This window comes from Ceratotherium simum, chromosome 22, assembly GCF_057802395.1.
Source record: "Ceratotherium simum simum isolate JZ-2026a chromosome 22, ASM5780239v1, whole genome shotgun sequence".
Lineage (NCBI taxonomy): Eukaryota > Metazoa > Chordata > Mammalia > Perissodactyla > Rhinocerotidae > Ceratotherium > Ceratotherium simum.
The window spans coordinates 43,018,365-43,044,230 of record NC_141921.1 but is presented as its reverse complement, the minus strand read 5'-3'; the positions used below and the strand labels follow the sequence as shown (position 1 = coordinate 43,044,230).

Below are 25,866 nucleotides of genomic sequence, written 5' to 3'. Positions count from 1 at the left end.
TAAGCTGACATGGGAGACAATTCTTTTCATTAAATGATCAACTTTTTAAGCTCTGAGCCTGGATGTGAGTACTTAGACTTGGCCCAGTTGCCCCCTCCCGCCCCCACCTGCAAATTTACGAGGCGCTGAGTCACTTGCTCATGACTCGGGATACTTTTTTTAAGGGTTGTGAACGACCAAACGCAGTTTTTCTCAAAGGGTGCTCTATTGACCACTTGCTCTAAGGCAGACAGGTGCTTCTAGAATGGAGAAGTTTCCTTCAAAGAGAAACAACAGTGAGAAATAGGAGGGTAAATGTCAAAAGGATCTAAGGTAAAAGTAAAGCTTTTTTGATTGTCCAAAAGACTGAAATACTAATGACTGGGTGGAAGCATAACTTCAGCCCTGCTCACCATTCAAGAAGCTATGAATGGTGCACTTTGGTTTCAAATCCAAGCCCCTCTACTTACTAGCTGTATCACTTGGGCAAATTATTGAATATCTCTGGTCTCAGTTTTCTCATTTGTAAAATGGGGGTAGTAGTACCCGCCTCCTCCAGGCTATTTTGAGAATTCACCAAGTAAAAGGAGAACAGCACTTGGCATATGATAAGCACCTATATAAGTGGCAATTATTGTCATTAGCACTTCAGGATGTGCCTGTCCGGAAGCAGTGGTATTTCTGAGACTTAGAAACTAAATCAGCACCCAGCCGTGAACTCACTTTGCAAACCAGCCCTCAAAAGGTTCCTGGTGGGGCTCTGTGTGTGCACGGTAGGTGGAGAGGTTAACAAACAGGAGGCCAGTGGAGCTTCTCAAACTGTATAAAAGCCCCTTTCCCCCTGGGGATCTTGAGAACAAGGCAGGTTCTGATTCAGCAGGCCTGGGTAGGGCTCCACAGTCTGCATTTCTAACAAGCTCCCAGCTGACGCCATGCTGCCGGCCATTCTACCACAGTGACGTGCCGGAGCAGGATGGAATGGGCGACAGCAGATGATTTTAGAGTTAAGACACCTGAGTTCAAACCCTAACTCTGCCGTCTACTGGCACTGTCACCCTGGGCAAGTTGTTTTAAGTCCTCTGAGTTTGCATTTTTCATCTGTAAAGTGAAGTTAATAACTAGCTCCTTAGGTTATTGTAGCGATAAATGAGGTTATACATATAAAGTACTCTGCACAGTATCTGCCACACAGTATGGGCATAATAAATGGAAGCTATTTTTATCATTAAAAGAATATTAGCAGTCCTTTGCCTAGGTTCTTGTCAGGCAGACTTTTTTTTTTTTTTTTTTTTTTTTTACCATTTATGCTTTCTTGCCTTTTGAATTTTACCTCCCATGACTTATTTGAGATATATATCAGTTAAAGACTCCTTTGGCAGCCGGCTGGCAGAGTGGTTAAGTTTGTGCACTCTGCTTCCACAGCCTGGGGTTCATGGGTTCGGATCCTGGGTGCAGACCTACACGCCACTCATCAAGCCATGCTGTGGCGGCATCCCACATACAAAGTGGAGGAAGATTAACACAGACGCTGGCTCAGGGACAACCTTCCTCAAGCAAAAAGAGGAAGATTGGCAGTGGATGTTAGCTCTGGGCCAATCTTCCTCACCAAAAAAAGAAAAAAAGACTCCTATTAGCTCTAGTAAAAGCCGCCTAGCCAACTAGTTAGGAGCCTGGGCTCTGGAGCCATTCTGCCTGGGCCCAGATCTTAGCTCCATCTCTAATTCATGTCACTTCACACGTTACTTCACCTCTGTACCTGTGTACTTTCTCATCTATAAAGAAGGGATGATAACACCTATCTCACAGTTATCCTGAGGGTTAAATTAGTGCCTGCCACATTAGGGTTTACTATTTATCACCTACCTTCTGCTGAAGGTGAGGTAGTTGAACGCTTCTGGAAGTGGATGGAGGTGGACAGAGAGGGGTTCTGCCCCGAGCCAAATCGGTCCTGTCCAGCCTAACTGCCGCAGGGATAGTCTGGTGGCTATTCCAGCAAAGGGCCTCCCTCAACAGAACTTACAGGGCTATTATGACTTCAGCCACAACTTCTTTCTGCTTTATTTGGGACACAAAGGGGTTAGTTATAAAGACATATGGATCAGACAAGGGAGCAGACAGGATTTCTCAGCAGAAACTTTAGGCAGGGGATCTGCAGATGTTTCATGCTCTTTGAGGCCGATGTGGAGCCCATCTTTTTAGGAGGGGTAGAGAGACCTCGAGCATAAACACACTATTTTTAGTATATATGTATATACATATATACGTTCACCATCTAGTAACCTTATATGCTGTTCCAGTTACTACTGATTGGTGTATAACAAACCACCCCAAACTCAGAGTTGTAAAATAACCGCCATCTTTATTATCCTCCTAACTCTGTGGAAGGGCATGGGGTGGACAGCTTGTCTGATTCCAGCGTCTGGGGCCTCAGCTAGGAAGACATGAGAGCTGGGGGCGACTCCACGGCTGGGATCACTTGGCAGTGTGTGTCTTCTTCATCCATCTGGTGGCTGATGCCACCTGCTGGCTGGGACCTCAGCTGGGGTTGTCAGCTGGAAGAGGTACACTTGGCCTCACCATGTGGCCTTTGGCTTCCTCACCACATGGCGGCCTCAGGTTAGGCAAACTTCTTTTTTTTTTTTTTTCCTGTGAGGAAGATCAGCCCTGAGCTAACATCTATGCTAATCCTCCTCCTTTTGCTGAGGAAGACCGGCTCTGAGCTAACATCTATTGCCAGTCTTCCTCCTTTTTTTCCCCACAGCCCCAGTGGATAGTTGTATGTCATAACTGCACATCCTTCTGGGTGATGTGGGACGCAGCCTCAGCACGGCCGGAGAAGCGGTGCGTCGGTGTGCGCCCGGGATCCGAACCCGGGCTGCCAGTAGTGGAGCCACGCACACTTAACCACTAAGCCACGGGGCCGGCCCTAGGCAAACTTCTTACATGGAGGCTCAGGGCTCCAAAGAGGACTGTTCTAGCTAACAAACCGACAATACAGTGCCTTTTAAGACCTAGCCATGGATGTCACACAGCATTATTTCAGTAAGAAACGAGTCATAAGCCCCCAAATTCAAGGAGAGGAGGGTGACTCTGCCTCTTGATGGGGGAGTGGTAAGGTTCTAGACGAGCATGTGGGTCAGGAGATACTGGTTTTTATTTTTTTTTTGGAAAATATAACCTGCCACATATGCTTCCCTTGAAAAGGCCTATTTGTTACATGGGGAAGTCGGGATCTCTGGCCCTATTGGGGGTTTTCCTGAGGGTCTCACACAGTATAAACGGCATGCATAAGAATATAATAGTCAACAGAGTGCGTGCCAGGCACTGTTCTCAATGAACTCATTGAATACAACACCCTCTGAAGGAAGTACTATCGTTACCCCCGACTTACAGATGGAGCACGTGGGTGTTGAGTGACTTGTCCAAGGTCACAAAGCTTCTGAGGAAGAACTGGAATTTGAACCAGGCAATCTGGTGTCAGAGTCCATGCGCCTAATCATTAGATTATCTTATCGCTCAATGTGTACATTTAATTTATTCATCCATTCAGTCACTGGCATATTTATTGTATAACTACTATGTGCCAAGCACTGTGCTGAGTACCATTTGTCAGTGGTGAGAGAAGTAGAAAGTTCTGACCTCATGAGCTTATAGAATACATATAATAATAGCTAATAGAGATGGATTTTTGAATCAGCATTTTACAGTGCAATTTTAGGGAAAACAAATGACTGCTATTGAACTAAATATTTATGATACCCTATTTAATGCAGCTGAAAAGGATTCAGGAAACACGCAGATGTCCTTGTCTTATTAATGATGAGGGCGAGGATGAGAGTGGAGGCTGAGTGCGTGGACCCAGAAACCAGGCTGCTCATAATCAAATCCGGGCTCTACCACTTCCTAGCAGTTTAACCTCGGGCAAAGTGCTTTCACCTCTGTGACCCTGTTTCCTCCCATGTAAAATGGGGATAATGGCACCTACCTCTGAGGGCCGCTGAGATATAAAGTGGGCACCTAGGGCCGGCCCTGTGGCTTAGCGGTTAAGTGCACGCGCTCCCTGCCGGCGGCCCGGGTTCGGATCCCGGGTGCGCACTGACGCGTCGCTCCTCCGGCCATGCTGAGGCCGTGTCCCACATACAGCAACTAGAAGAATGTGCAGCTATGACAGACACTGGGACTTTGGGGGAAAAATAAATAAATAAAATCTTTAAAAAAATTAAAAAATAAAGTGGACACCTAGAACAACTCAGGGTTAGCGACAATGGTCACCTGCAGCAGGACTGGCCTGTTTCACGCCGTGGCGCAATGCTGACATCTAGTGGCCAGTTCACATAGCTGGCTCTTCATGAGTAAAAATAGTTTCAACCAAATATCCACGTTCTGTAACGTAATACTTCAGCCCTGGCCCTTTCTCTTCAGACTCTAAAATGCCTGAGTATTCCACAAGTGTCGCTAGAATAATGTTCTGGGAAGCAACTGCTTTAAAATGAGATAGCATGCAAGGCACAAAGCATAGAAACCGCCTAGGAAATAATTGCCGGTATTTCTTGAGCACTTAAGTGAGGCAATCTAAACCTCACAACCTGTGAGGTTGGTACTGTGATCCCCACTTTAGAAACGAGGGAACGGAGGCTTGGAGAGGCTCTGTGACTTGCTCAGGGTCACAGAACTGGGAGACGGGGCTGGGCTCTGAACCCAAGTTCTGGCCCTAGGGCAGGAGCTTACCATCCCCATCGCCTTCTTTCCTGCTGCAGGCCTGGGACCACCTGCCCTGCTTGCTGCTGGAGACCAGAGCACTGCAGTGGTTAGGGAGCAGGGTGGCAGGCAGAACTCGGCCTGCCAAGGCAGAGGCTGCAGATTAGAGAAATCTCGGCAGAGGCCTGCCCTGCCTGGCATGGAGGACCATCCCAGGAGCCTGGGGTTCCCCCACGGAGCAGTGGGGAAAAGAGGCCAGAAGTGCCTGTCGTCTCAGATGCAGTGGAAACTGATTAGAAGGCTGATTCCTCCAAAAAAAGGATCCCCACGTCTCAGCCCTCTGCACGCTTGTGGGGCTTGAGGGGACTTCGTGGAAGAGGAAAATGAGGAGTGGCTTATGTGCTTACCTTTAATTATAAAAGAATTACATGCTTGTCAAAAAATGCAGAATACAGAAATATATACAGTGAAAAATGTGAGTGCCCTTATCTGCCTTCTCTTCAACCTACTGCTCAGAAGTTAACTGTATTCGCCATGTATCCCTCCAGCTCTTTTCTGTTCCTTTCAAATATTCCACACCCCCAAGTAGATGCATATGCTTTTTTTTTTTGCTAAGGAAGATTCGCCCCGAGCTAACATCTATGGCCAGTCTTCCTCTGTTTTGTATGTGAACCGTCACAGCACAGCCACTGATAGATGACTGGTGTAGGTCTGCGCCTGGGAACAGAACCTGGGCCGCCGAAGCGGAGTGCACTGAACTTGACCACTAGCACCAGGGCTGGCCTCATATGCTCTTTTTTTAAGAAAATAAGATTATTTTGTACATACTGGTCTGCAAGTTGTTTTCTTTCATTTAATGTCACAGAAGACATCATTCTGGCAATTTAAATGCATTAGAGCTTAGTGTTTCCAAGAACTCTCTGTAGATTATCTTGAAGAATAAAATCCTTATGTTATGCAAATAACCAACCCCTAATAACTTTATATTTTGAATTTCTGCCTCCTCTTGTAGGATTCAGCTGAGACGTGGGGCAGCTGCCGGGTGAGGCATCAAAAGGAAACCCTTGTGTGATTCTTCATCTGCAATTTCTCACTTTTTTCCCTCTATCCTGGACTTTCTCCACAGAGACAATGAAAGGAGAGGTTGCCTGAATATTCTTCCCATTAAGCACAAATACACATAGACACTGAGCATCCCTCTTTTCTTAGGTAGTTTCACATTTGTCAAGAAAGGCAGATGATTTTAACATGCAGTGACAAGGTGTTGGGAATATAGGAAAACTGGGATGGATTAAGGCCTTTAGGAGCTCTCAACATGAAAAGCTTTCCACACTCACCCCCAGATGTAATTCAAAATAAACACAAAACTAAACTGTAAAAGAAGTGTGAGGAGGTCCAAAAATACTATTTTCCCCCGATTATTGCAGTGAGTCTTTAGAAAATATATAACTAAGTCAAATTTCTTTCAAAAAATTGGGGGCCCAGGGGCCAGCCCAGTGGCGTAGTGGTTAAGTTCGCACACTCCGCTTTGGTGGTCTGGGGTTTGCAGGTTCGGATCCCGGGCACAGACCTACACACCGCTTGCTCATCAAGCCATGCTATGGCTGCATCCCACATACATAAAATAGAGGAAGATTGACAGAGATGTTAGCTCAGGGCCAATCTTCCTCACTAAAAAAAAAAGAAAGAAAGAAAAAAAAATTGGGGCCCATACATTGCTGATGATTTGAGGGCCTAGCCTGCCTATTATTAAGGAGCCTTTGCTTTGTCACCTACTTATTGAGATTCAGGTCTTCCACAAACAGCTGGTGAGCACCTACAACATGCCAGGCATTGGGGCTCTCACTGGAACTCAGTTAAGCGAGGTGGACACTCTTGTCTTTACCTAAGAACTAATTACAGTGCATCCTGTCAACTTTGATTTAATAAGTGACTACGTGCCAGGCCAGTGGCGTGCTAGAGCCAGTCCCTACAGAGAGAGCTGATTTCTCCATTATCAGGAATACTAAAAACCAGAGACAAACACAGCCGTTACTAAAAATTAAGTTACATGAACTTAGGCTTCAGTAAATTAGATTGAAAACTACTCACCTCTTGATTATGTCACTACATTGCACCTTTTTCTACTGTCGATGTTCTTGACATTATTTGCATCTCTGTGTCTGTGTGGAGGGTGTACTATTGCAGCATCTCTCCCTAATTCTGAGTTCAGCGACCTCAGTGACCCTGGTAGCCTGAAATCGCCAACGATGGGAGTATTTACACCACGGAAAGCCGCAAATGCTACCATTCAGGGTTTGATTTGTTGCTGACTGTCTACTTCAGGAAGTGATGGGGAAAACGTTAGTGATGTGGATTAAGCTTGGACGTGTGTCCTGTCTGGAGCCTTTACGTTGTGAATAGCACACAAGACTGAGGAAATATTCTTCCAGTACTTGAACAGGATTGTTTGATTCAGCAAAGACGTCCCCTGCTCACGTCACTGAGGTACGAGTGAAGCTCCAAGAGCCAGGTCGGGAAGGAGGGAGATAACCGAACAAAGTTCGGAAGCGGTGAAGACCCAACGTTGGGCTTCACTGTTTCATTTTACTTCTTAACAAAGGAAAATGAGCCAACCTTCGTGTCACTCCTTTGTCAGTGGCAATGAGGTGAGCGACTTATTTGCTGGATGGGATAGTCATCGAGCATGTATCTGTGGTGTGACTTTGTGACACTATTGTTGGTGACGGAGTTACAAAAACTCACGGTGGATGCTGCAAGGCACACCGCAGTTACAGCCACATGGCATTTACAATAGAGTGTTGCGGAACAACGCTGTCCCTGCACACACCTTCCTTCCGAGAGCTGGTGTTACGCACTGTGCCCGGCACCGAGCGGGGTCTGGGGTCCACGGGGAGCTCGGCCCGAGCGGGGTCCACCCATCCCGCCGGCTAAAACAGAGAAGCTGGAGCAGACGGACCGCGAAGGACCCTGCCCAGAGCCGCCGCCAGGGGGCGCGCGAGGCGGAGTGGCACTTCGCGGTTTGTCCCTCCGCGCGTCCCGTCGCCCGGGGCCGCGGCGGGAAAATCCGAGGGGCCTTCCCGCCCGCCGCCTCTTTCTGCCCTCGTGCGCCTGCCTAGTCAGCTCGCTGTGATGGAGGAGGAGGAGGCGGCCGAGGAGCAGCAGCGATTCTCTTACCGGCAGGTACAGGAGAACACGGGCCCGGCCGGGCTGGGGGAAGACGGTATCGAGCTTCCGGAGAGAAGAAGGCCCCGCGGCCTCACCTGTGTGCCCGCATCCCGGGGGCGGAGGGCGCGCCCTGGCCGGCTCCGGCCGCCTCCTGCGCCTGCGCCGGCTCGGCTGCCGCGGGGGGTGCTGGGAGACGGTTTCCACGGTAACGCGGGTCGGAGCCGGGCGGCGGCTGAGGAAGATACCTGGGCAGCGCGGCGCGTGCCCGTGCGGCGGCGGGAACGACCTCTGGCTCTGTGACCGCCGCCGAAAAGCCGGCCGCTGTAACCCGTGCGCTCTCCCTCCTGCAGACGCGGACCCGGGCCGGCCGGGCCGGAGCCCAGCCTCGGGGTGTGGGTTCGAATGTCGGGTCCGCAGCCTGAGGGTTGTGTTGACTCTGCGCAAACTCGGTTTTCTTCTGTGGAAAGCCGGAGTAATAACCATCACGCGGTGCTTGCGGGTATTCAGTCCTTTGATCAGCGCAGGAACGAATACAGTGCCGCGGCGTCAGAACAGAACGGCGCTGTGAAGAGGCGCAAACCGAGAACCCGGGTGGCGGCCTTTGAGGGTTGACTGAAGAGACGCGCGAAGGAGCCGTGTGCGTGGGAGTTTCCTTCCGACGGAGTGTTCAGTTTCGGAAGCTGTCTACCCACCCACCGCTTTATTTTGACAAGTTCAAACCTTCAAAAAAAGTGCAGGAATAGCGCACTCAACGCCCATGTGCCCCTCACCTCCATTCACCAATTGTTAACATTTTGCTGTATCTGCCCTTTTTTTCCTGAATTATTTGAGAATTGCAGATATCGTGACACTTGACCATTAAATTTGAATACTTGAGTATGCAGCTCCCAACGACAAGGGCATTCTCCTACATAATCTGGATGATCACACTCAGGAAGCTTAATATTGATAAAATCCTGTTAGCTAATGTTCAGCCCATATTCAAATTTCCTCGGTTGTCCCAAAGATGTTTTTCCGGTGGTCTTTTTCCTTCACCCAGGATCGGGTCAAGGATCATAAATTGCATTCAGTAATCCTGTCTCTCTGGTCTTCCTTGGGCCAGTTCTCCACGCTCTGTCTTGCATGACGTTGATGGTTTTGAAGAGTCGTTCACGGCAAAGGTGTAGTGGGAGACAGACACCTGGAGAGCAGGGCTGTCCTTTTCGTTCCTGTATTCTCAGCCCCTAGTCCAGAGCCCGGCTCTCAACAGGCAATAAATGCCTCCTGAGTGAGTGAGTCAGGCTGCAAAGGTGGGCAGAGAAATTTGAACCTGGTTCTCTGTGCGGTGGTGAGCCGTTCATGCAGCCAGCTGTTCTTGGCACTAGGTGGACAGTGGTGAACAAAGCTGACAGGGTCCTGCCCTGGAGGAGTTCAGAGTCCAGTGATTCAGCCTCTAAGTGCGGTGATGTCTGCAGCATTGAAGAAGGTGCTTAGCCTCCTCCAGGAGAAAGAGGAGGGACAGAAAAACCTTCCTGGAATATTCAGAAGGGTTCCTGTCCTATACCCCACCCCAAGCCTTCCCCCAACACACACCTAAAAAAGATGACCTTGGAGGCCCTTTATCCAGGGTGAGGGTCCCTTTGTCTCCTCCTGCCAAATGCCTCAATTTACCTAGTCTGGTGACATCTGAAACTAAGGAAGGTAGGTGCCTTGCTTATCTGCCAGGCGTCTACCTGGAGTCCTGGACTTGTGTTTTTGCAGTCCCTCCTCAGATTGCCTCAACTGTAGACACTTGCTGGTAGAGTTGATGCTATCTTGGGTTCAGCTGTCACCATGTCCACGTCAGCTCTGTCTCCAGCCCAGAAATGGAGTACACACAGGCCCAAGTCTGTTGACCTGAGACCAAGACCTTGGCTTAGCTTGGTTTGCTTCTTTACTCCTCTGCATGGGGAAATGATATGTTTTCTGGTATCTGAAAAGGGCTTCTGAGGAGCAGTGAGGGTCCTGCTGAGGTGGGCTAGCAAACCAGCACATCAAAGGAGCCCTTCCCTGTGTTGTCCTGATCATTTGTCCTTTCTCACCTGCAGGGACTTGGAGCAGAGGGATGGGATCCTTTTGCATTTACTTGATTAACCCCCATCCTAGGGTTTTTCATGGTGTTCCCCAAACACCTCAGTAGGATCTTGGCACGTATTTGTGAAATAACTGAGTAAAGTCACTCAGATACTTTGCAAGTGCCAGTCTGAATTCTCTCCCCGCTGACCTGCCATCGTAATTCCTTATCTTTACTTGACCTAAATCATAACCATTAGCTAGGAAGTAATGTTTCTACAAGTCACACTCCAGAGGGCCTCATTAATTTATTAGTACACTTGAAAAGTCACTCAGCCATTATGGAAAGTGCTGAAGGAATTAGGCTGAGCAGACCTTCTCCTTGGTCTTAATTTTCTAAGATGTGAAAGCTCTTATTTGCAACCTTACCCACGAAGTATTTTGATTTTTGCTTCAGAGGCTAAAGGCAGCAGTTCACTACACTGTTGGCTGTCTTTGCGAGGAAGTTGCATCGGACAAAGAGATGCAGTTCAGCAAACAAACCATTGCAGCGATTTCGGAGGTGACTTTTCGACAGTGCGGTATGAAGCCATGGTCTTCCTATACGTGTATAGAAATCCCAAAGGTTGATTTTGCCAGGGAGAAATGTGTGGGTGGGTGCTGGGCTTGTCCTTCCATCAAAGAGAGAACATTATCATCAGGCACTATTCATGAAACGTTTATTTTCTCGGCTGTAAGACTGATTTGGATATTTTATGGGAAGAACTTTTTTTTTCTATTCACACTAACACTGGGGCATTAACACCTTTATTTTATTGTGTTTTAAACTGCCTGGAACATTAGACATTAAATTTTTTATTTCATTGCTTTATAACATTTTTATATCACCCATAGTTTATTTGACAGCTGAACTTGTGGCAGTGGTATTTGCTTGACTTGAGAGGAAATTAATGTCCTTGCAAGTCCTAACTTGTAGCAAAATTTAAAGTTAAGGGATAGTTTCCAGGAAAGAAAGATTTCCAGGAAAGAAATTACCAGAAGGCATGTAATAAAGGGTCAAGGGTGCCAGGAAGGACAGGGAGGTCATAGTGAATAAGATGGAAAGGCTCCTCTCCCCTGATGGGGCTGCCAAAAGTGCCTCCTCTTACCTGTAAAAGGGTTTGTTCTATTAGTCACTGTATTAGTCACTCAATCAAGAGATTGAGGTTTCCTTCTGAAATAAGGTAAGGGTGGCTAAAGTGCATCTCTTTTTCTCTTTCAGAAAATTTTGCCAAAGACCTTGAAATGTTTGCAAGGTGGGTAAAGAGCCTGGTTGTCAGATGCTGTGTTTGTTTACATTCTATTCATTCTCTCCATCTGGTGGTGTATTTCCGCTTTAGCTATTCATTTTTTTCTTTTTTGTGTTTTGCGGAGCCGTCTCTAATGATTCTGCAAGAATGTAACATCTGCTTTAATCACATCCATTCAGACTTGATTTGGCATTTTTTGATGTTTTCCAAGTATTTTTTGTTAAAGAACCAAAGTTATTCAGTTCCAGGTTAAAAAGATATGAGTAATGGCTCCAGGACTATGAATGTGCATGGTGTGCGTGCTTTTAAGATCATCTCTGCAGGGTGGTGTGATGCTAGGGGATGGGGCATCTGGGCCCTGAGCCCTGAGCTGGGCCGTGCTGTGCTCCCGGCTGTGATTGCCCGCAGGTGTGCAGATAATGATAGCACGCGACCAGCATTGGGCTTGCATTTGCCGAGTTTGTTACGAGTGAGACATGCTCCCGGAAAAGGGGGTGACTTGCTTTCAGCTGGTAAAGCTGTAGCTTTTAAAGGTGATTTATTCTCGTCTCCTCAATTAGTACCTCAGGTAATTGAAAACAATTGCAACGAATTGCTTTTATGAAGCAATTTGAGTGACTGAGGCCTGAAAGGGCTAAAGCTTTCCAGTCTGCTGCGACTTCTGATGTGGTCCAGCCTCTCCCACACCTCTTACTTTTCACCTTGCTCCTATTAGCTCTTTGTTTCTCGGGTGAATATTTTGAATGAATTAAAGCAGTAGGTTCTCAGAGGGCAGGCTCTAAATCTTTCCTATTCCTGTATATATGAGTCCCTAAAAACCGCTTAGCATCTTCAACTTGGCCAAAAGGAATAAGGTGATATTATGGGACACTGATCAGTCATATGGTTTATTCATTGTTAATTTAGGTGGTGGCCCCTTACGTGTGGCCCATTATCTACCTCCCCACACCGTGTCTCCTGTGAAATACATTTATCACCTTTACTTGCCATTTTTTTTTTTTTTTGAAAATACAACCCCTTTTTCTTACAAAGGGAGACACAAAAATGTAAATAAGTAAACAAATGATTACTTGATTTGAACATAAAGTTTATCAATGTAGAGCAGGGTTTCTCTACCTCAGCACTACTGCCATCTTGGACCAGATAATTCTTTGTTGTGATGGGGACTGTCCTGTGCATTGTAGGATGTTTAGTGGCATCTCTGGCCTTTACCTGCTAGATGCCAGTAGTAAGCCCCCAGTTGTGACTTTTCTTGCCATTTCTATGTTAGCTGTGAGAAAAGACAACATTTCCCCCCACCCCCGCAAGCCCCAGTAGATAGTTGTACATCACAGTTGCACATCCTTCTAGTTGCTGTATGTGGGACGCGGCCTCAGCATGGCCGGAGAAGCGGTGCGTCGGTGTGCACCCGGGATCCGAACCCGGGCCGTCAGTAGTGCAGCGCGCGCACTTAACCGCTAAGCCACGGGGCTGGCCCAAGACAACATTTTTAAATTCTTCTGTAAAAATACTAGAAATAAAAATGAAATTAGAAATATTTAGCGGGCCGGCCCCGTGGCTTGGTGGTTAAGTGAGCGCGCTCCACTGCTGGCGACCCGGGTTCGGATCCCGGGCTCCCACCGGCGCGCTGCTTCTCCGGCCATGCTGAGGCCGCGTCCCACATACAGCAACTAGAAGGATATGCAGCTATGACACACAACTATCTACTGGGGCTTTGGGGGGAAAAAATAAATAAATAAAATCTTTAAAAAAAAAAAAAAGAAATATTTAGCATTGTGATACATTGAGCTTTCAGGTACTCTGTTTTTTATAATTATATTAAGAGGTTGATTTTCTTTTGGGTACCGAGGGGGAGGTGGTGTGTGTGTGCCACTTAGATTGTGAGCTCCACAAGAAGGACATCACCTTTTAAGTAAAGGCTGTCGGCTGCTGTTCTCTAAGTGAGACCGTCGGAGGCTTTACTGACTGTAAGAGATGGCTCATCTTCTGCAGTGTCCAAGTGTGGTATTCCAGTTTTCTCTTATATAAACAATCCTGTTTTCAAGTTTGTCACTGAATGAAATTGATATTCCCAGAAGGTCAGCTTTGTTTATCCTATGGCTTTGAGTTTTCCCTGCCACCCAGTCTCTACTCCTAGAACTATGATTACTATGAGAAGTCTGAAATATGTACTGTTTCAGGCCAACTATTTATTAAATTGTCTTTGTAGGCTGGCTGGGAACCTAACCATTATTTGTAACATTGTTTCTGTGAAAAAATGCATTTAAATTCTAAATAATCAATTCATCTATAAACTTTGGAAAATCATTTCCCAATTTAAGTTGTGAATTTCCTTTATTTAGCTTTGAAATCTCTAGTCACCTAATATTGTTGATAAGTTAAAGATGAAACATTTTGAAGAAGATAGATATTCTACAGTAAATAAATTCTAGGAACATTTTTGGAATAGGCTTTAAAACCTGTGTTGCTAAAAGTGTTATGTGAAAAATTGCTTTGTTATTTTCCCTGGAGTCATTTCTGGAGTCAGAGGTCTGATTTAGGAGAGTCTGATGTGCAGTGGCTGGCACAGGTCACACCTGCCTCTCCATCTAGGAAAGTGTCAGCATTCGAACAAGGTGCAGAGATATCAGATGACGAGCTGAGTGGTAGAGAGGGATGACTTTGTTGTTCCCTAAACGTTTCCTTGTGAACAGATAAGCTAACCTTACCCTGTAAATAGTTCAGTACGCTGCTTCCTTTTACTTATTCCTTTCACGGCACTTTACGAAGAATGTAAATATCGACAGAGCAGCCTGATGGTATGATTGAGCGAGGCCATACTGTGTCCATGGCACTTAACATCCTCCACTCAGGACATCTGTGGATTGGCTTTGTACTTTGTGGCTGCTGTCTTATCACGTTCTATATGACTTCTTTTCTCCTCTCCTCTATCCCGGTCCTTGCAGGTGGCTAATTAGAAGTTTTATCCTGGGCCGGCACCGTGGCTTAGAGGTTAAGTACGTGCACTCCGCTGCTGGCGGCCCGGGTTCGGATCCCGGCGCGCATCAAGACACTGCTTCTCTGGCCGCGCTGAGGCCGCGTCCCACATACAGCAACTAGAAGGATGTGCAACTATGACGTACAGCTATCTACTGGGGCTTTGGGGGGAAAAAGTAAATAAATAAAATCTTTAAAAAAAAAAAGAAGTTTTATCCTGAAATGGATATTGTCTGAGGACAGGCAGATATTGTCAGTCATGATGAGATGACACGTGATATTTGCATGTTTAGCAGGATGGGAAGGTTAATTCGGCCAAATTATACAGTATAATTTCTGTGTGATTTTATCTTTAACTCAGCAGATATTCAGTGAGGACTTACTGTGTGCTGGCCACTTTGCTGGTTATTAAGGATACAAAGATTCCTACTTACAAAGTTCCTCATTTTTGGAGGAAGTTAGAAATGGCAAGAAAGGTGTAAATAGAGTAATGAATTATTGAATAGAGCTTATTATCTCAAATTACCTTTTAAAGCAAAGGTAAGAGGACTGGGATGAGAATTGGAGTCCAAGTCATAAGGAAGAAACGGACTCCAGTTTAAAGGATATTCTGTGTTCTACTTGGGCTGCTGTTGAGGGAGTGCGTTACCTCCTTTTTGGGAAATGGCCTATTAGGAGACATCTGCGTAAGTGTTTTCCTGTAATTCAGCCTTCAGAGAAGAACTTCGGGATCTTGGTATAAGTAGAGCCAGGCTGCGTGGAAATTCTCTTTGTTTTTCTATTTAATGTCTGTTTCAGCAGAGGCGGTCTTCACATTGAGACTCGGCCATTTTCTCTTTTCACTAAAGGTGTACACTGACCTGCTTGCTTTTTCTGTGGTGTTCACTGTGACCATTGTGACCAAGCAAGTCACTTTTGGAAGGGTTTAACACCTCAGACTCCTTTGCTTGCTCATATTCTTCAGGCAACCTTGGCCCTCAGGTGGAGGTAGAAGATGGGCTTCTGCTTTCTCTCAGTCTCTTTATTTAATTAGTATCTTGGCTAGTCACTTCACTCATTTTTGTGTCACTCTTGCTTAATGACCTTAATCTAAAAAGATGGGCTAGTTAGAGATCCTTGCTAGTTTGAAGTCTGACCATGAACTTCTGTGTTTCATCAAAACTTTAACTAATACCAAACATTTTGGTGAATTGTTTCTGCCCTTTCTACAGACATGCAAAAAGGAGCACAATTAACACTGAAGATGTGAAGCTCTTAGCCAGGAGGAGTAATTCATTGGTGAGAGATGAATTTCTTTCCTCACTCCCCTTTCCCATCAGAATACATTATTCCCAATTAATCACTTGCAGCCATGAAGTGATTCCCTAGGGCACCTTGCATTAAAAACGAGAGATGGTTGAACCATTCAGACCTGCCTGTAATTTATAGTCTTTCTTTCATTATGATGGATCTTGCTAAGCCAATTTGAAATTTTCTAATCAGCACTCTCTGGGATTTCATAATTTGCCTTTTTTGTAATATCTCAAAACTTTGGCCCCATGTTTCATTTACAGCATGATGTCAGAGACAGGTCACAGGCTAGAGAGTGTGGGGATAGTTTCATGATGTTGCCCATGATTCTGACGGGCCAGGTACGGAAGGAGTATCTGTATAGCTGGGATGTGCGGGACATTGAGCACATTTTCTCTCTTTTCAAAGACGTCTAGAAGTCATCTTGACCAAGCCCTCATTTTACAGGTGATGCTCTGGTCATCCCAGGCTAGTGACTGTGGCCGATGGCATGTCTGACTTATTCTAATCCTAGCAGTTAAAATACTTTACGTTCCTCCCCATAATGTGAGCTCCGTGAGAACAGAGATTTGTCTTTTTCTTCTCTGCTCCATCTGCTGTGCTTAGAAGAGGGCCTGGCGCACAGTAGGTGTTCAGTAAACAGCTGTTGAATGAATGAATTTGTATAGCAATTGACAGTTTCTAAGAGGCTTTTATAGACATGATTTTACATATATCATTTGAACCTCACAACCACCCTGTGAAGGTTTTTAATAACACGACTTATCAGCCCCATTTAATAGGGGGAGGCACCTGGAGTTCAGGAACTTGACAAAGTTAAATGCGAAGGTCTCTCGTTGATAGCTGAACCTTAGCCATCTAACCCAGAATCTGGGTCTCTTTTCTGCTTCTGCTCTTCTAATATCCTTTCTCCAAAGTTTAAGTCAAGGTTAAGGGTGCTATGATTCCTAAGTAAAACAGCTAAGGTGCCTGGTGGTGCTGTGTATCAGTGGAAAAGAGTTTCTCTCTCTTTATAAATTCTCTGCAGTGTCACAACTGTTACTTAGTCTTCTTCAGTGAGCAACTTCTATCTTTTGCAAAGGAGTGGTCAATGCAAGTCATCTTAGAATATTAATTGGGAAGTTATATGCTTATTGCATATTTGTTTACTTCAGAATATTATTTTTATTTTGGACTCTTAATTTCTTTCATCTGACAAAAGCTTATTACTGAAGAGTTGCAGCTAAATTTATACATTTGACTAAATCTTCCCTGAGGGCAGGGACCTTGTATCCCTAATATCTGGTACATAGTGCTTGCTCAGTAATCTTAGTTGGATAAATTTAGGGGGATGTTGACTGCGTTCATGCTTTGTAGAGTATATTTGTGATGGGCATGCCTTCTGCAAGCTCCAAGTTTTAATTCTTTTGATTCCTCAAGGAACTCCTACCTATTTGGGTAGGATATGTGAGTAGTAGTAAGTTGATTTTTGTAGTTGATTCCTTCTTCCAGAAAATATTTTGAAGCTCTACTTAACTCGAAAGAATATCACCCAGGCTTTTCCACCCAAATTCTTTGGGCAGGAGTCGTTGGGAGTGGGTGTAGATTTTTTCCCCCTTAGGCTTATAAAATGGCTTTTTACAACCAGATAAAAATATAATTCTTTAATTTTTTTTTTGTAGCTAAAATATATCACTGAGAAAAGTGAAGAGATCGCTCAGGTTAACCTAGAACGAAAAGCAAAGAAGAAAAAGAAGTCAGAGGATGAAAACAAAGATTCATTGGAGCCAGCAGAGGCTGGAGTAGTGGAAAGTGAGAATTAACCTCTGTCACCACTGGAAAAAGCAGCCTTCAGCAGGTAGAGCCCCCCAAAATGTGTACTGCCACAAAGGGAATTTTGAAGAGAGAAGTGGAGATTTAAAAAAAAAAAAAAAATGCTAAGAGGCATTTTGTGCTGTATTCTCCAAGTCATTGACTGCAAAAGCTAGTTGAAAAGAGAACTGGAAACTCTTAAGCAAAATACTCCCGTGTCATACACACATAAATGAGGCATGTGTTTGAATGGTATATACTGGAAGTTATATCTATTGCAATTAATAAAATTGGTAGCAATTAAATATGATTGACTTTTTCAAGCAAAAATCATAGTTATTTCTTTATTCTTTTACAGAATTTTTTAGGCTGATAGTCCCTGAAAGATGAATAAAGCTATATTTATTTAATTCTTTTGATTACCAATGTTATTTTTAAACTTGGGGTAACAAGGTAAAAAGGTGGCTGTTTGGAAGAGGTCCTTTTTACTTTTTAAAGGTAATTTTTTCCAGAAACACAATTTATGTGACTTTTCTCTGGCTGTTTTGTAATTAAACTATGGTTCTACTGGACAGTAGTTTTGTTTGAGAGGAAAACCTGGACTACCCCAAAACATTTCAGTGTGTCTCCTGTTTTAGTTTCTGAGAGATGATGCTTCCAAGAGCCCCAGTTCTGCTGTCTTCTCTTTGGGGTTTTTTAGAGGTCCAGGGCATGCCTTTTCCCTAATGGGACAGTAAGGATAAGAAAAGGGACTGGCATCTACAGAGCCCTTTCTGTGTGCCAGGCACTGCTCTGGGTGTTCCATTTAGTACCTCGTTGGATCTTCACAACTTTATCAGGGTAGATCTGGTTATCTCCATTTTACTGATGTGCAAACCGAAGCTCGAAGGGGTTAACCAAGTGCCCAGGATCTGTTGACCAGTAGAGATGGTATTCACATTCTGGGTCCTGACTATAGACGGGGCGAGAGAGAAAAGGGCATGCGTTTTGGATAGAACTTACACCAATCATGCGCAAATACGATCAGCAAAAGACACCCCAAAGTCTGACTCTTCAAGGGAGATGATAAGCAATAGTCATAGTAAAGCATTGAATTCAAACTTCACAATTTCAAGTTCCGCAAAAAACTAATCATTTGATCTCAGATAGTAATTATAACATCTGTGTGTTACATCAGTGAAAGCAAAGAGAATCATAAAGCCTTCCATCCTTATAGTACCTTCCAGCCAGAGATCCATATGTTAGCAGTTTCATTTTCGGATAAGCTCTCTTTAAACTCCTCAAGGAGAGTTTAGAGACTAGATATCACAGACTTTCCAGAGGTCGACAGATTCAGATAAGCTCTCTTTAAACTTCTCATCAAGGAGAGTTGAGACACTAGATATAGATACTATGCACTTTCCAAACGTCAACAGACTTAGATTTGCATCCTGGTTTTGCAACTCTAGTAGCTGTATGACTTTCTGAAGTTTTGTGTTCTCATCAGTGAAACAGGGTTAAAAATACCTCGCAGAGAAGGTGTATATGACAATAAGAGGAAATGGGTGGAACCATTATAGTGGATCTTATTTTTATAGACTTCTGTAGCTCTCAAAACTCGGCATACACGATTGGAAATGGTAAACCTGTGTGCACCATGGGTGTCCTGTCTCCGATTAGAGGGTTGTAGAGAGCACCTTCTAGTTGGTATGGGTATTTTGACATCACGTTTTCTAGCCAAATGAGGAAATTGACTTGATGTTCATGTAATCTTTTGGTTTATTTGGCATATTTATGTATGACCTGTTTATGAGTGGTCTTGCAACACATTTTTCAGGGATTATAACACAAGAGTGGTCAGACTTTGTAAGGAATAGCTGACTCCATTTCCCGTGTTCTCATGAGCTGTCTCTTCCCCACTACATGTTCCAGTTAGGGTTTAGTTTACTCAGGAATGTCCAAAGTGATGTCAATCATCCTTTATGTTTCTTCTGTCTTTGGTGACAGATGGCAGAGAGGAGTTCTAGAGGGCTCTTTTTCGTGGGCTTGCTTCCTCAGAGTCCTGGAAGCTTATCTGAACTTTAACCTGTTAACCATATACCAGATGATTAACCATATAAAGAAGCGGATGTCTTTGAAATAAACGTGGTTGGGGGCGACTTACATTTATAATATTTTTTGTCTTCCTTGTTACACCAATTCCTCAAAAAGCTTGAGATAAAAGATCTTGTGTTGGGGCCGGCCCGGTGGCGCAAGCGGTTGGGTGCGCGCGCTCCGCTGCGGCGGCCCAGGGTTCGCTGGTTCGGATCCCGGGCGCGCACCGACGCACTGCTTTGGCAAGCCATGCTGTGGCGGCGTCCCATATAAAGTGGAGGAGGATGGGCACGGATGTTAGCCCAGGGCCGTCTTCCTCGGCAAAAAAAGAGGAGGATTGGCGGATGTTAGCACAGGGCTGATCTCCTCACAAAAAAAAAAAAAAAAAAAAAGATCTTGTGTTAATTGTTTTATTACTGAAATTAACTGGAGCCAGGGAAGTTTCAAAGCATCCCCTTCTGCACATGGCAGCACCTGGAATGCTCTGGAAAAGGTCTACACTGGCTTGTACACAGCTGGTACCTTAAAACCTAGATGTCCAACAAAGGTTAATCGGGGCGTGCTTCTTCCCTTTACTGAACTGTGGAATTGATAAAGAACCCTTAGAGGCCATTTAGTCTAATCTCCCCACCAACTAGGAACCCCTTCTAGAGCATTTCTGATGTGTAGTTCCCCAGGCTCTGCTGAACTCCTCCAGGGACAGATAGCCCTGTTATTGGACGCTAATTGTTACAAGTTTCTTCTGTACATAGAGAAAAGTCTTCCACCGTCTAACTTCCATCTAGGTCCTAGTTCTGCCTTTTAGAATAAGCAATCTTTGTTTTTCAAAATAATTCAGTACGAGTTCCTTTTAACCAAAGTTCCCATTGTACATCTTCTCAGAAACACCCATTCTTACATAAAACATTAGATTATCATCACCCTGAGGGCAGGCTTTGGGGTGGTGAACAGTGATCACTCAGTGCCTTGTGTAGCACTGTAGCACATGGTAGGCACCCTGTGATACTTGTACCCTGGAGCCCAAGATGTTCTGGTGGAATGAGGAGGAGCCCTTGCTTAGGTTGCATGGCTCTAGCCAGGGGTTTCCAGCATTTTGTAGTGAGGAGCTCTTCTTTATGCTGTGGGGGAGTAGGGAGTGAGGACTGAGGATAGCATTTTTTTTTTTTTTTTGAGAGGAAGATCAGCCCTGAGCTAACATCCATGCCAATCCTCCTCTTTTGGCTGAGAAGACTGGCCCTGGGCTAACATCTGTGCCCATTTTCCTCCACTTTATATGGGACACCGCCATAGCATGTCTTGACAAGCGGTGTGTCGGTGCACCTGGGATCTGAACCCAGGCCGCCAGCAGTGGAGCGCGCGCACTTAACCGCTATGCCATGGGGCTGGCCCTAGGATAGCTTCTTATTGACAGTTCCTACCATGAGTGCTTACTGTGTGTTCCACTTGTGTTAGGTGCTTTACACGATCTTATTTGGTCCTCACAGCTACTCTAGGAGGTAGGCGGTAGGTACTATTTTTATCCTCATTTTATAGATGAGGAAACTAAGGCCACAAAGAGGTTAATTAAATGACAAAGCCAGGAGTTTAGTCTAGAGCTCTCCCCTGAAGTACTAAGTTGCCACCTCCTTGAAAACAGCCAGTAATGAGATAACATGAAGCCTTTCTCAACCTGTAGCACACACCCCTCCTTGGCACACCTAGTGTTGCACCAAAAATTGACTTTTTTTTTTCATTTGTAGAGTGTGTATCCTGCCCCTTAGCAAGGCTGTAACAGCCCTGTCGGGGTGGATGGCATGAGTCCTTTTAGTTCTCTGTACATGCTAGGTGCTCAGAATGTTTAATGAGTCCATTGAGTAGAATCTGCAGAATATACTAAGGATATAAGAAGCTGGCTGAGCTGCCATGAATTTCTCATCTGTAAGAATATATGAAAATTTTTAATACTATTTGTGGGAATTATCTTAGGTAAAAAAATTATTTTGGTACAGCAAAAAAGGACTAAGCAACATGCAGTGTATGAGCCTTGGGTCATCAGGCCATGCCAATTTAACCTAGGATCTTAAACAACAAGCCTGTGATGAAATTTAAGACTAAGATTTCCCTTGTGAAGGCGTGTGAACCAGGACTTTGGAAAACTGAAAACATCCGTGTTCACTACTGGAAAGAGCTGTCAGCTCTGCGGTTGCTTTACTTCCATTTGGAACCTTGCCTAGGATGTTGGGGGTCATCTTTAGTAGGTTTGTGGTGGCTGTTTCAGATTTTACTAGCTGTCTGAGGTGGATGAAGAGGGTCTGTGCATTTGTGTGATTCTGAAACGGGCCTGTGAGGAGAAGTCAAGAGGCGGCACAGAGGACTTCACAGCAGCGTCGTCAGGAGGAGCTGGTCAAGTACAGGTCGTTCAGTGAGAAATGCTCTACACCTGACACACAAAACGATATTTATCCTTACTCCACCTGATGCACTCTAATCTAGTTCATTCCAAAAAAGTGCTAGTTTATGACCCGCTAGTGAGTGGTCAGCAGCGTTTGAAAAACACTGGACTTGAGCCTGGCTCTCCAGTGTCAGCATCACCCGGGCGCTCATTAGAATTGTGGAATCTCGGCTCCTCCTTGTACCTACTCTATCAGAATCTGCATTTAATCTTAATTTTAATAAGACTGTTTGGGTACATGTCACAGTGTCAGAAGGCCTGGGCAGGAGGACAATGTCTCTGGCCTGCTGGGCTGGGGAAGGATCACTCGGGTCGCCCTTGCCTGTGATTTGGTGAAAGCAGTGGGTGCTCTGAGCGTCTCGCCAAGCCCTCATTGCCTTCTTGTCTCTTCTGCCCATTGCAGATTCAGTCTTACTTTTTTTTTTTTTAAGATTTTATTTTTTTATTTTTTTCCCCCCAAAGCCCCAGTAGATAGTTGTATGTCATAGCTGCACATCCTTCTAGTTGCTGTATGTGGGATGCGGCCTCAGCATGGCCGGAGAAGCAGTGCGTTGGTGCGCGCCCGGGATCCGAACCCGGGTGGCCAGCAGCGGAGTGCGCGCACTTAACTGCTAAGCCACGGGGCCAGCCCCAGTCTTACTTTTATACGGGCAAAATTTCAGATGTTAAGCTCCTATCCAAGGCCAATTTTATATTATGTTAAATCACTTGGTTGTGTTCTCATGGCTTCCTGCTTGCTACAGGCATAATTATGAGGAAGGAGAACTTCTTCAGAAGCAAGTGCACACGCATTGCAAAGTAAGAGCAAACTCCCTCTAAACACAAGAAAAGCTCTGAGGCTTTAATGAAGGGGTTAAACCCGATCCAGAAGCGCTTTTGTGGCCACTGATTGCTCAGGCGTGTGCGTCACTGCCTGAGTGTGAGGAAAGAGCGGTTCAGGCTTTAGACATGTGTATACGCAAAAAACAGCTGCAGGTTGAGTTTAAAATACCCCCGAGTCTCCAGAGAAAAGACCCAAGTCCACAAAACACGGATTTCAGGGCTGCCAAGAAAGATGAGCAGCCGCAGAGCTAAAGAGAAGAGCCAGTTAGCCCGCAGAATGCTGCCGCCCCTCTGCCTGCTGCTGCTGCTGCTGCTGCTCTCAAGGGCCACCGCTGCCCTTCCCCTGGTGGGCGGCCTCGCTGGCCACGACAGCGGGGTGAGTAGTCTCTGACTTGGCTATGTGCTAGTCCATCTCTGGCTGAATCTTTCCTGGGCATATCTTGGATTCCCCAGCATCTCCATGGCCGAGTGTGTATACAGGGCTGAACTTCATAGTGTCCTCCTTGGCTGCCCTGTGGTACTGTGATGTCCATTGATTCTCGTTTACCTTCAGTTGTCCCAACCTAGGACGTCTGTTAGAAAGCTCTGAAACTCAAGGGGAGTGTCTTCATGCTAGCCATCTCCATCTGCTCGTCTTTGCAATGTTAAGTGATTGTACCAGTCTATTGCAGTGCAATCACGGAGCCGCCACTGCAGTGTTAGTCACATATACTTCTAGACTCTTAATTTATATATACAGCACATGTTCTCCCTGGCTCAGATTAATTGACATCATTACATTTTCCATTGTGAGAATTTGTAACTTCATGAGGTGATTTATTTTTCTCTATTTTCCATTTTGAAAAAGTTCCAAGAGAGAGTATATAAAGTTGACCATTAAAAATGGATTTTTCTCTGAAATTACCAGGTGAGTTTCAGACAAGTCATTTATCATCAGAAAGCTTTCTAAGGAGTTTGAAAGACCAGAATATAACGTCTCAATCTGATTTGTCTTGAGGAGCAATTTGTGGACAGCCAGGAGTTAGGACCAGAGAAGGGAAAACTAAGCTAAATTAGCCTGATCCACCTCGGGGGCTTCTTAGTTGCTGATCACTGGTTGGGGAAAATGATAGATTTCCTGACCTCTTCTAATTAAGGACCTTTGCAAAGATTATGGGCAAAACAAGCAGTTTTTTTCCTTGATTGAAAATTCTCAACTTTTCCTTTTGTCTAATTAGAGCAATTTCGTTAAGGTGTTCTCTTTCTCATCCTTTAATTGGAAATGTGATTTATTGTTCTGGAGCATCTTTCCTTTTTTTTTAAAGGAAGAAATTATGGATCTTTAATGCTGGCTGAGCCAGATGGTTGATTTTTCTTTCCTTTGTCCTCTGCTTCTTCTTAAAAGCATATACAGGAAATGGCAGAAATAAAGAAGAACAGCCTATTGACTTTCCTTGCTTGGTTGTACGAGTGGACCTCCCAGGACAGTGCAGTGCCATTTATAGGAGGGGAAGCCAGAGGGGTGTCCAGACGGCAGGAAGTCCCGCCCCTTCAACAGTCCACGCCCCAAGATAAAACGCCCTGCAAGAATTTCTTCTGGAAGACCTTCTCCTCCTGCAAATAAAACACTACCTGTGATTACTCATGGGAAGAAGCGTAGCGATGGATCTGAATAAAATGTATTAAGCAGCCATGATCTTTCTTTTTTACCCAGTTGTCTTCTTTTTCCCATGTAATTTGAACAGTATCTTTTATTTAAACTCCAATAATGCCCAATACTGAGTGTCTTGAGTAATTTGGAACCCAAGGTGAATATTTTTGATAAAGATTTTTGTGGTTTTTGCTGTATGGTACTCAATGCAGCCACTGGGCTTTCCTTCCACCTTCTTTATGTGCTTGGAAGTTGTTCTGTCCTTGTCTTCCTTTCTTTGACTTAAAATAGCATAAGGCTACATATTTAAGAATTTGGAATAACATCTTATTTCAAGTTATCTTGATATAAACTGTCTAATTTAAAAAATATTTCCCGCATATTAAAAGCAGATTTTTAACATTGTGTTCAAAGAGGAAAATGAAGGGGGCTGGCCCCATGACCGAGTGGTTCAAGTTCTGTTCACTCCACTTCAATGGCCCGGGTTCGCAGGGTCAGATTCTGGGGTGCGGACCTGCTCTGCTCATCAGCCATGCTATGGAGGCATCCCACATACAAAACAGAGGAAGATTGGCACAGCTGTTAGCTCAGGGCGAATCTGCCTCACCAAAAAAATTAAAAAAAAGAGGAAAATGATGATTTCTCATGTTTTAGCTAAAATTAATTTAAAAACAAATGTCATGCTAGTAAACAGACAACATCATGCCGACATGCTTATCAAAGTTACACTCAAACCTACTGTTATGGGGCCAGCCCCGTGGCTTAGCGGTTAAGTGCGCGCGCTCCGCTACTGGTGGCCTGGGTTCGGATCCCGGGCGCGCACCGACACACCGCTTCTCTGGCTGTGCTGAGGCTGTGTCCCACATACAGCAACTAGAAGGATGTGCAACTATGACATACAACTATCTACTAGGGCTTTGGGGTGAGGGGGGAAGGAGGATTGGCAATAGATGTTAGCTCAGAGCCGGTCTTCCTCAGCCAAAAAAAGGAGGATTAGCATGGATGTTAGCTCAGGGCTGATCTTCCTCACAAAACAAACAAACAAAAAAACCTGCTGTTATGAAATACCCATAGTACTTTCAATTAGTAAGTTAATACTAATTTGTTACAATTCTTTTCATGGATGAGAGCTTCAGGTTTATTTCAAATCAAATACAGTGAGCTGTGCAGCTGCCCAGCCTGTAGCCTGTTTGCCTCAACTTCTAACACAAGGACCTTCAGAGTCACAGGATCTGGACCTTGTTCAGAGACAGATGCATATGTATTGATAGGTATTTTCTGCATAATTGTCATATTTCCCTATTCCTCAATAATTTCCCACAGAAGTAACCGTGAATAATGGTTAAATGAGGGGGGAGTTCCTTTTTCTGTGATATAATGCAGAGCAACTACCGAGTCCCATGTGGACCAGGATTTTGGTCTGCTCAAATGAAGTTAGGAGTAAACAAGTTGCTCAGTTTCAAAACCCTAATCAAAGTTTAATTCTCCCCCATAGCACTGAAATCCCTCCTTGATTACACATATTATCACTCTTGAATCATAGACTCTAAAGGAAACTTCCAGAGTGAGGTTTTTAGATGCTAAACTTGAAAGCTTAGAGATTCCTACCTGGAGTTACAGAAAGTTTCTGATGGTCAGACCTAATATTGGGAAAACCAGCAAAGGCTGGCTGAAAGACATTGTAATAT

The 25,866-nt window shown here is 44.8% G+C and overlaps 1 protein-coding gene and 1 long non-coding RNA gene across 5 annotated transcripts; one reads left to right on the top strand and one right to left on the bottom strand.

The window, feature by feature from the left end:
* Positions 1 to 1,284: 1,284 nt before the first annotated feature.
* On the bottom strand, positions 1,285 to 8,181 carry LOC147914151 (uncharacterized). Its single transcript, XR_015555868.1, has 3 exons — positions 7,855 to 8,181; positions 6,769 to 6,911; positions 1,285 to 2,531 (listed from the first exon to the last, which is right to left on the bottom strand). It is a non-coding gene; the product is annotated as an uncharacterized LOC147914151 (long non-coding RNA).
* On the top strand, positions 7,732 to 24,469 carry CENPS (centromere protein S). Of its 4 annotated transcripts, none has more exons than XM_087446837.1 (5): positions 7,732 to 7,860; positions 10,334 to 10,457; positions 11,138 to 11,171; positions 15,353 to 15,419; positions 23,933 to 24,350. In XM_087446837.1, the coding sequence occupies exons 1-5, from the start codon at positions 7,810 to 7,812 to the stop codon at positions 24,149 to 24,151; spliced, it is 495 nt and encodes a 164-aa protein (XP_087302963.1). In that variant the 5' UTR covers positions 7,732 to 7,809; the 3' UTR covers positions 24,152 to 24,350. The 4 variants fall into 4 exon arrangements, with proteins under 4 accessions (XP_087302963.1, XP_087302961.1, XP_087302962.1 ...); XM_087446835.1 differs by lacking the exon at positions 23,933 to 24,350 and adding an exon at positions 17,093 to 17,632 and having other exon boundaries at positions 7,733 to 7,860; XM_087446836.1 differs by lacking the exons at positions 7,732 to 7,860; positions 23,933 to 24,350 and adding exons at positions 9,264 to 9,310; positions 17,093 to 17,632.
* The last annotated feature ends 1,397 nt before the right edge of the window (positions 24,470 to 25,866 follow it).